The sequence below is a fragment of the Helobdella robusta genome (genome assembly GCF_000326865.2).
Source record: "Helobdella robusta unplaced genomic scaffold HELROscaffold_62, whole genome shotgun sequence".
Classification (NCBI taxonomy): domain Eukaryota; kingdom Metazoa; phylum Annelida; class Clitellata; order Rhynchobdellida; family Glossiphoniidae; genus Helobdella; species Helobdella robusta.
The window spans coordinates 617437-628175 of NW_008705346.1; the positions used below are offsets into that span (position 1 = coordinate 617437).

At 33.5% G+C, this 10739-nt stretch overlaps 2 protein-coding genes across 2 annotated transcripts in view; one reads left to right on the forward strand and one right to left on the reverse strand.

The window, feature by feature from the left end:
• The window catches only part of HELRODRAFT_193907 (hypothetical protein), a gene marked incomplete at its 5' end in the record, with an annotated part of 45655 nt that extends 38947 nt beyond the window's left edge, over window positions 1-6708 (forward strand). Inside the window, 14 exons of the mRNA XM_009029823.1 lie at window positions 149-357; window positions 852-1039; window positions 1256-1401; window positions 1676-1764; window positions 2449-2582; window positions 2934-3054; window positions 3340-3443; window positions 3768-3858; window positions 3942-4133; window positions 4261-4355; window positions 4809-5037; window positions 5372-5479; window positions 5691-5789; window positions 6604-6708. Coding sequence (XP_009028071.1) covers window positions 149-357; window positions 852-1039; window positions 1256-1401; window positions 1676-1764; window positions 2449-2582; window positions 2934-3054; window positions 3340-3443; window positions 3768-3858; window positions 3942-4133; window positions 4261-4355; window positions 4809-5037; window positions 5372-5479; window positions 5691-5789; window positions 6604-6606 — 1808 coding nt within the window. The 3' untranslated portion in view covers window positions 6607-6708. The remainder of the gene's footprint in view (window positions 1-148; window positions 358-851; window positions 1040-1255; window positions 1402-1675; window positions 1765-2448; window positions 2583-2933; window positions 3055-3339; window positions 3444-3767; window positions 3859-3941; window positions 4134-4260; window positions 4356-4808; window positions 5038-5371; window positions 5480-5690; window positions 5790-6603) is intronic.
• Window positions 6709-7079: 371 nt separating this feature from the next.
• Window positions 7080-8620, reverse strand: HELRODRAFT_180520 (hypothetical protein; the record flags this gene model as incomplete). Its single annotated transcript, XM_009029824.1, has 3 exons — window positions 7080-7451; window positions 7594-7845; window positions 8300-8620. The coding sequence occupies 3 exons, from the start codon at window positions 8618-8620 to the stop codon at window positions 7080-7082; spliced, it is 945 nt and encodes a 314-aa protein (XP_009028072.1).
• Window positions 8621-10739: the final 2119 nt, after the last annotated feature.

Genomic DNA, 10739 nt, shown 5'->3' on the forward strand with positions numbered 1-10739 from the left:
GTGTTGTTATGATTTTCATTTATTTATTCGTCCGTTGTCTGTCTTTTTTTCAATCGCTTTTTATTTCAAATTTAGCTTTAGATGCAAATAAATAAATAATAACTATAATTAATAATGGTGCTAACAACAACAACAACAACAACAACAGCAACAACAACCAACAACAACAACAACAGCAACAACAACAACAACAACAACTACAACAATGAAAATAATAATAATAATAATAAGATGCAAAAAGGAGCGAGGAAGTGTAGCGGAAATAAGACGGATTGCTCCCTGCTCGGTCTGCTGTTGGACATCAAATTGGATTACAATGACGTTCGGAAGCAGTATCCACAGGAGAATTTTGTAAAGGTAAGGATGATGGCAATGATGATGAAGACGATGACGACGATGACAGTGATGATGGTAATGATGATGATGGTAATGATGATGATGGTAATGATGATGATGACGATGATAATGATGATGAAGGAGAAGATGATGATGAAGGAGAAGATGATGATGATGAAGGAGAAGATGATGATGATGATGATGATGATGATGACGATGACAATGATGATGGTAATGATGATGATGACGATGATAATGATGATGAAGGAGAAGATGATGATGAAGGAGAAGATGACGATGATGAAGGAGAAGATGATGATGATGATGATGATGATGACGATGATGATGACAATGAAAGAGAAGATGATGATGACGATGACAATGATGATGGTAATGATGATGATGACGATGATAATGGTGATGAAGGAGAAGATAATGATAATGATGATGATGACGATGATGATGATGATTTTTTACACCATCATCATCTTCGTCGTCACCATCAATATCATCAGGTTTACACTTTCAATTCTCTGAGGAAATACATGGGTACGGCCATCAAATTAGTAAACAACAACAGCAACAACAACAGCAACAACATCAACAACAATAACAACAACAACAATAGTAACAACAATAGTTTTAACAGTAATACTCGCGTGAGATTATTCGTGAAAGGGGCTTCGGAAATACTGCTCTCCAAGTAAGCCGATGATGATGATGATGATGGTGATGATGAAGAAGAAAAAGAAGAAGAAGATGATGATGATGGGGATGATGATGATAACGATGACGATGATGATGATGAAAAAGAAAAAGCAGAAGATGATGATAATGATAATGAAATTTCATCATTCATCTTCATCGCCAATCTAATCTTCCTCATCTTCTTTTTTATCATTATTATTATTATTCACAGATGTACCCACGTGATCACGAAAACCGGAAATCCGGTTGAGATGACCCTGGCAATGAAGAATTCCGTCATAGATGACGTCATTCACAAGATGGCCACCAACGGAGAGAGAACGCTCTGCATTGCCTACAGAGATTTCCATGATGACGGTGACGATAATGATGATGATGAAAACGATGATGGTGATGATTATGCTGAAGGAAGAAAATGTTAATGATGATGATTAGGATGATACTTCTTCCGTTACTACTACGACTACTACTACTACCACTACTACTACTACTACCACCACTACTACTACTACTACCACCACTACTACTACTTCTACTACTACTACTATAATAATAATAATAATAATAATAATAATAATAATAATAATAATAACAGTAATAATAACAGTAATAATAATAACAATAACACCAGCTAATATTGATTGGGATGATGAAAATGACATCGTCTCCAGCCTAACACTGCTCTGTGTTGTTGGCATTGAAGACCCCGTCCGATCTGAAGTTATTATTATTATTACATTATTATTATTATTTTATTATTACTTATTCATTCACTCAATCATTCGCTCACTCACTCACTCATTCACTTTTTTTGACAATCCTACTCTTCTCCTTCTTGTTACGTCGTTAGTCTTATCTAGGATTGGTTATTGTAACTCGCTCTACTATAGTATTCCTGATTCTACACTCCATCCTTTAAGTAAAGCTTTTAACTCTGCTGCTCGTCTAGTTGCTCGTGCCCCTTTCTTCTCTCTTATATCTCCATATCTTGTTCTCTTGCACTGGCTGCCTATAAAATATAGAATAATTTTTAAATCTGCCCATTTACGTACATATAAGTCTCAAACGAAATTATTTCCTAAGTATTTATCAGATATATTAATTAAACATTGCGATCGTTTTCTTGTTCTCACTTCTTCTTAACTCTTACTAAAAAACATTCTTTTGCAAAATCTGCATTTGTTTTTTCTGGCCCTTTTCTCTGGAACTCTCTACCTCCTTCTCTAACTACTTCTCCATCCCGTGCGAACTTCAGAGCGGATCTTAAGACCCATCTGTTTACAAAATTCATTGAGGAGCGCTGTTGAACATCGCGGAAATAGCGCTTATAAACTTATTTTTTGATTGACTGACTGAATGACTAATTGACTGACTGACTGACTGTTTGATTGATTAATATTTTAGGTGCCAATGGCTATAGCAAAGTGCCAAGGAGCTGGTATAACAGTTCGAATGATAACAGGCGACAACCTAGCGACTGCCCGGTCAATAGCGAAGAAGTGTGGCATTCTACATTCGGCTGATGAATACGACGATAGGTTGGTTATCTCTAATGATGATGATAGTCATGATGATGAATGGTCAGTTTCTTGTGATGATGATGATGATGATGGGAATATGCTGATGATGGTGATGATGATGAAGGAACTATGCTGATGATGATGCAGTTTTGATGATGATAATGATAGCAGATATGACGATGATATGATAGAGGGGATGATGATGATGATGTGATATGGTGATGAACATGGTCATAGGTCGGTAGATTGTTGGGGTTAATGCAACACGCTGTTATAATGTGATAATATGATGAAATTAGTGATAATAATGCTGTAACGATGATGATGATGACGCAACGATGATGATGATGATAATTTTTATTGAGACAGAGTAGTTATGGAAAGCCAACAGTTCAACGAAAGAATCTTCTCGACAAACTCTAGCAGCCACAGCGTCTGCACCAGTTTTGGCATCAGTGATAACAACTCGAACAACAACCTTACAAATTCGGTGAGTGCCTATTATATATAGTGATTATGAAACATTATGTAATCACAGTGTGATAACTTTCACTTCTTCTTTCTCTTCTTCTTCTTCTTCTTCTTTTACCTTTTCTTCTTCTTCCTCTTTTTATTATTATTCTCCATCTTTTCATCATTATTTTATTATTATTTTATATTTTACATCTTATTTATTTACACTCTGATATATAATTAATAATTTTCGATTGATTTCATTTGGATTTTATCTTTTCGGTAAATAAGAGAATGTTCCCATAGTTATTATTGTCATCAGTTCAAGCAGGAGACAATGGACCAGGTTTGGCCAAGACTCAGAGTACTGGCCCGTTCAACTCCAACAGATAAATACAATTTAGTGAAGGGCATTATGAATAGCAGGTATTATTTTTATTATTCTTTTTTTTTATTATAATCATTCACATTTTTATGATTGATAATTTTATTATTTTGATTATTTTTAATTTTGTTGTTATTATCATTAATCACACAATCTTGGAATACTGTATCTCTGGTACTCTTATAGCGCTGGCTTTTGTATCGGCGAAACTCTTTAGACAGATAATATCGACACTCGATACAAACGCATTTGAACGTCAAGCGGATCTATTGTTGTGAATATTATTTCAATTTTAAAAGTTTAGCGCCTTTTCTGATTGGAAGTGTTGGATTCAAATTTAAGTTTTGCCGCCGTTTTGATTGCAGGTTAACCAAAGATCAAGAGATTGTGGCGGTAACAGGAGATGGAACGAACGACGGACCGGCCCTCAAAAAAGCACACGTCGGGTTTGCTATGGTCAGTAAAATCATCACCCCCACCAACACAATCCTCTTCTTATTCCTCCTCATCCTTCTTCTCATCCCCATCATCACCACCAGGGCTTAACAGGAACCGACGTGGCAAAAGAAGCGTCTGACATAATCCTCACGGACGACAACTTCACTTCGATCATCAAGGCTGTCGTCTGGGGCAGACATGTTTTCGATAGCATCACCAAATTTCTACAATTTCAACTTACTGTCAATGTCGTCGCCGTTTTCATTGCGTTCATCAGCGCTTGCTTCGTAGCGGTTAGTCTGCGCGTGTGTGGGTCGAAGGTTTGATTTTTTTTTGGGTGATCGTCGTCATCATCATTATTACTACCATCGTCATCATTATTACCATCCTCATCATCCTCATCGTCATCACGATGTTTAGGACACGCCAATCAAAGCAGTCCAGATGATATGGGTGAATCTAATTCAAGACACGCTGGCCTCTTTGTCGCTAGCAACCGAGTATCCGAACGAGAGGTTGCTGAAGAGGAAACCATACGGTCGCAACAAGAGCATTTTATCATGGAGTATCGTCATCAATATCGCAGTGCATAGTTCTTATCAGCTTGTTGTGCTGCTGTGTGTTCTGTTCAGAGGTTGGTTGGTAGGTTGGTTGGTTGGTAGGTTGGTTAGATGGTTGGCAGGTTGGTTGGTTAGATGGTTGGTAGGTTGGTTGGTTGGTAGGTTGGTAGGCTGGTAGGTAGGTTGGTTAGATGGTTGGTAGGTTGGTTGGTTGGTAGGTTGGTTGGTAGGTTGGTTGGTTAGATGGTTGGTTGGTTGGTTTGTGTATTTGTTACTGGATATGCTAGTTTGCCCGTTCTTCAAAGTTTCAAACGTTCAAAATGTTTCAATCCTTATTTTCGTCATCATCTTCATCATCGTTATCACCTCCACACTCACCATCATCGTATTACAACTGTCCGTGACCAGCACCATAATAATTCTAGGCGACGATCTACTCGGAATAAAATCCGGAGAGGATGAAGACATCCGGGGAATCCCGAACCAACATTTCACTTTCATTTTCAATCTCTTAGTCATCATGTCCCTATTCAACGAGATCAATTGCAGAAAGATTGATGGAACTTTCAACGTCTTTGAAGATATACAACGCAGTCTTCTCTTCACTGTCCTCTGGTCTCTAACAATTTTTCTTCAGGTTTTTCACTATTCCTTTCCGCTGCTTATTATTATAATAATAATAATAATTACTATTATATTTAATATAATAATATATTTAATATAATATATATTTATATATTATATATATATCACTCATTTATATATTTAGATGTATTATATATTTAATATAATAATATATAATTATTATTAATATTACAGTTATCACTGTTATCAATATAGTTATTATTAATGAGGTTGTTGCATTATTAATATGTCCATTTAGGTATGTGAATCTGTGTGTGTGTGTGTGTGTGTGTTGGTTTGTGTGTGTATAATGTTCTTAAGTAGTTAGGTTATTTGATTATTTCCAGGTTATCATCGTTGAATTCGGTGGCTATGCTTTCTTCACGACTGGCTTGTCCATTGAACAATGGATGTGGTGTCTGTTTTTTGGCATCAGTGAACTCCTTCTAGGCTTGGTAAGATTAATTATACTGTATTTATTATTATTATTACACGTACACACACACGTACATACATACATACACACGAAAAGACACACACACACACACACACACACACACGGAAACACACAGAGAACCACACAGACACACGCACACACACACACAAACACACACGCGCGTACATACACATACGTAAACACACGTACACGCGCATACACACAAACAGATTATAAATGTCTTGAGATTCGAGGTTGATCAAGTAATGAAAAGATGGAACATCAGTGAATACACTACCCTCAACAAAGAACACAACGTGCTTATAGATGTAAATAGAGTGAATAAAAATTACGAAGGATTCTCTATAAGATTTTAATATTTATACTAATTTTAATTATAATTACGTATAAAAGAATATGATGAATAAATGAGTGAATAAATGAATGAATAAATAAATAAATGAATGAGTGAATGAATGAATGAAAAAGTGAACGAATGATCGATTAATAATCGGATGGTGTCTCTTTTAGTTTGAGTTTAACCTCCTTCAAAATATTTTTGTAATTTCATCATTTCCATCCTTTTATTCAATTAAATTTACTTGAATTACATTTTATTTATTTATTCCTTTATTTGTTCATTCATCCATTTATTTGTTTATTTATTCATTAATTTGTTTATTCATTCATTTATTTGTTTAATTTGGTGATAAAATCGTTTTAAAGCTGTGATGTATAACGAGGAGAAAAACCACATCCGAACTATTTTTCTCATTGTTTTCAATCTTTTCATGAACTTCTTCATCTTAAACTACTGCATTTAAATGTTTGAGTTTTGGATCTGTCGTTTTTAATTCTTTTCTTAGGATGGCGTATTCATCCATCTATACATTCATTCATTCGTACATTTGTTCATTTACTTCGTTTATTCACTCAACAACTCTCTCGTCCACTTATTCACTCACTCATACATTCATTATTTCACCCATTTATTCAATCATTTGTTCATTCATTCATTAGCACGCTCACTCACTCATTCATCAGCATGCTCACTCACTCATTCATTAGCACGCTCAATCACTCACTCATTAATGCACTCGTTCATTAGTCACTTTGACTAATACATTAACACCACCCCGCATATAATTAATTAATACTGCTTGCTCTATTAACATTATTTTGTTGAAATGATCTGGGTTTATTTGTTTTTAATACGAAATAATAATTGTGAAATAAAAGCTCAAAATAACCAACCAGTGAATCTAATCAAAATTGAAAATGTAAGTGAACGAACGTATGGCAAAGACTGTGTTCTTCTGTACTTCTTCATTCGGGACATTTGTTACATTCGTGTACGTACAGTTGGTATATGAAAAAATTATTTTGAACAAAAACAACATATTGAAATAAAAGTATAAACGTACATTGAAACCCTGAATTCATTTGTAACAAAGAACATTCACAATGATGTAATAAAAAAAACCCTAAATAATAATCAATTGTGTCGAAAATTTTAAAATCAAATTTCAAAATTATAAACGTACATTGAAACCCTGAATTCATTTGTAACAAAGAACATTCACAATGATGTAATAATAAAAAAAAACCCTAAATAATAATCATTTCAAAATACTTGTCAACTCTTGCACCATAAACATCAGTTGGAGGTTCAACTGATACATTTCCTCATCATTAGCTTTGCTGAGTTTCTTGTGACAAAGACACAAACTATCAAGAAGCCGTAATCTGAAACTCTCATCAAAATATATATTTCCAAATGTGTGGCAAATACTAGGGTTAGACACTGTAGAAGAAGGGAGTTTGCAAGAAGGGAGGGTTAGGGGCTTTGGTTCTGGTGCTGGGCCGAGAACTGATTTATCTTTAACGACGTAATTCATAAAAATATTCAAAAGAATTAGCCACCTCAGTAAAACATCTCTGTCCTCGAAGTAGCGATTGTTTAATGGGTCCGCTACATAGTCATCTGGAACCTGTGGTAGTTTTGTAAAATCGTTTGTAGTTAATTAGTAGTTTTGAAAATGAATAATAATTATCATAACAATTACTACTATAAATAATAATAACAATAAAAATTATGAGTTAACAACAAAAATTTTCAAAAAATAGTCTTACGGGCGTTGACACAAATTCAACAACAACATCTTCATTATTCACCAAATTGATCAAAAGTTTCAGGGCTTCTAATTGGCAGTTGATTTTGTTTTTCAACCAAACGTGTGAGAAGATGGTGCATATTTTGGACAAAAATAATTGGTGGTAGTCGTCCACAAGAGACATATTAATTAGGAACCATAGTGAAACTTTTGTGGGGTGGTTAGCTAATACATCAAGCTCAAGGTAGCGCAGGACCGTGGGGATGGTCGGCTGTTTGGCATGAAAAATAAATCATGTTAATGTTTATAGTTAGCTTAGTAGTATGAAAAACTAAGAATTTGTTAATAAAATTAAATCAAAATTGAACATATGACCACAACAAAAAAATTATAATCAAGAATACCGCAAATAGATGCTGGCTGTTTGAGTTGAGAGACAAGTTGTTCATAGCACCCATTAACGAACAATAAACCAAATTGAACATGTGAGGAGAATCTCCTGCCCGAGGCAAAAAACAATATAATGGATATGTTGGGACTAGCATAAGCGAGATTAAAAATTCTACAACTCCTGCTTCTCTAAATGCATTCTAAATATTGAAATAATTAATTAAAAATATTTCGTTTAAATATACTTCATTAAATTACAATACTTCATTTATAATTGTTGACAAAAATAAAAAATTAAATACACCAATCACAACAAATGAACAGCAAATGGCTACTTGATTCTCAGTGAAAGCAGCCAACTCCGCAATGGTGTTCAAGAGCATCATTAGCTGTTTAGAATCAGGTCTATCATATACTTCTCTCAGATGATGTAAATACTGGACGGCCACATACTTATTTATAATATTGAAATTTTTCTTTGCGGGGTTTTTCTTTGAATTAACGTTTTTCATTTCACTGGCGTTACTTTCCTTGGAGGAGGGTTTTGTTGGTGTTTTAGATTTTCTTCTAAAGAATCGCCTGTAGAGAACGAAACATGACACTCCAACTACTGATGCTATTAAAATTTTTTTGTAGGAAATGGCGTATTGATGCATTGTTAATTTTTATTTCGTGTTTTTAAATAAAGATTAATATTTTCTTAATATTTATTTCTTAAAAATGACGAAACGTGACTAAATAATTGGAAAAACATGCCGCCATTTTACTATCAGCTGTTGAGTGTGGAAAGCTGAAAAACTTTTTGAATAATTTCTTCAATGGATGATGAAACGTTAAACCAATTGATTGAAAACGGAAAATTCAGAAAAAAATTGATAAGTTGTAATTGAATTTTATATTATTATATTTTAATATCGTTGAAAAAACACGAGAGTTATCACAGGCCTCTTTTGACAACAAAGAGCAGAAATGGAAGTTGGCAACAAGATGACTAGGTTTGTCGAAATATATAAAAATAAATATAAAAATAGAAATGAGGATGTATTGAAACAGTCTGGTTATGAAAAGAGGAAATCGCTACAGATGATCCGACGGGGGCAGTTAAAGTTTTTTGGTCACATCATGCGGAAGGAAAGAATGGAAAATCTAACAACTACTGGAAAGATTGCAGGGAAATGAGATCGCGGTCAACAACGAATGAAGTCCTTGTGTCACTTGTTGAATATCACCACATTTTAACTACTACAAAGTGTTAAAAATCGGGTTTTGTGGAGGTCGATGGTCGACAATGTCCTGAAAGGATAAGGCACGAGAAAGAAGAAAATTGAATAGCTGAATTAATGTTGCAAACAACACGCTTTAAAACAGGATAAAACACGACGCAATGATTTTTATTAAGGAAAAACCAAAAAATAATCTATTTTACAGATGTAATGTAAAATATATAGAAAAATAAAGTTATTTTTCAAAAAAAACATGACATTGCAATTCAAAAAACTGAAAAACTACAAAAAATAAACCAAAAATTATTTGTACAAGCGGTTATGCAAAAACACAATCTACAAGTTGCTACTACTACAGCCACTGAAATTTCTTTCTTAATGATCTTTTTTTTAAATGAAGAAAAACTTATCGAAATTCATTAAAAATAAAAGAAATTAAGTCCTTCGAAGGGCTGTAAACAAGAAAAAAAACTATTTTACAAATTTTTAATTATCAAAAACAGCAAAAGGGCTCTGAAAAAATTGTTCTTAAATTGTAAAAAAATTCTTTAACGTTATGCAAAATACCAAATCGAAGGCTGCCGCTGAACTCTGTAGATGGGGATGGATGGAAAATAAAATATAAAATTTGTTCAATCGTTCGTTTGTCTTATCTCATTCATCTATTTGTTCGTTCACCCATTCGTTCACTCATTCACTCGTTCGTTCCTACATTCATTTATTATAAACCAATCAATCAATCATTCATTAAAGCGTTCAATCAATTTAAAACTTGAAAAATTGAAATAGTAAGGCCTTTGCCAAAGATAACTGCAATTAGAATACAAAAAAGTATATTCATGAAAGTGAGAGAGTGTGTGTGTGAGAGAGAGAGAGAGAGAAAGAGAGAGAGGGAAAGAATAAAAAAGAGAGAGAGAGAGAAAGATTGGAAGAAAGACAAGAATATACATATAGGTATAGTATAAAACAAGAATGGAGTGAGAGATAAAGTGGCACTAAGTATATGTTAATGTAATAAAGAGAGAAACAGAGAGAGAGAGAAAAGAGAGAGAGATATACGTACTCGAAATTCATGAACTGAAATGTACGTATAATGCCAAAAAACTCTCTTTTTTTCTCTCTCTCTTTCTCTCTATCTCTCTCTCTCTCTATATATATATATATATATATATATATATTAATATATATATATATATATATAACTGCAATTGTCATTGATACGACTTAATGATGTTGTGGTTCATGCAGTTATGGTTATTGTTGTTGTTGTCGCTTTTGCTGTTGTTATTGGTGTTGTTGTTGTTATTATTATTGTTGTTGCTGTTGCTGTTGTTATTATTATTATGATTATCATCATCGTCGTCGTCATAATTAATACTTTCTTGAACCTGTAAATTTGAGAGGGAAAAAATTATGTGATTGAATGATGGAGGAACGAACGAATGGATGGATGAGTTAAATTATTTATTATATTTTAGATATTATTATTATTATTATTATTATTATTATTATTATTATGTTACCTGTTTCTTAAAAAAGTTTATTATTTCCT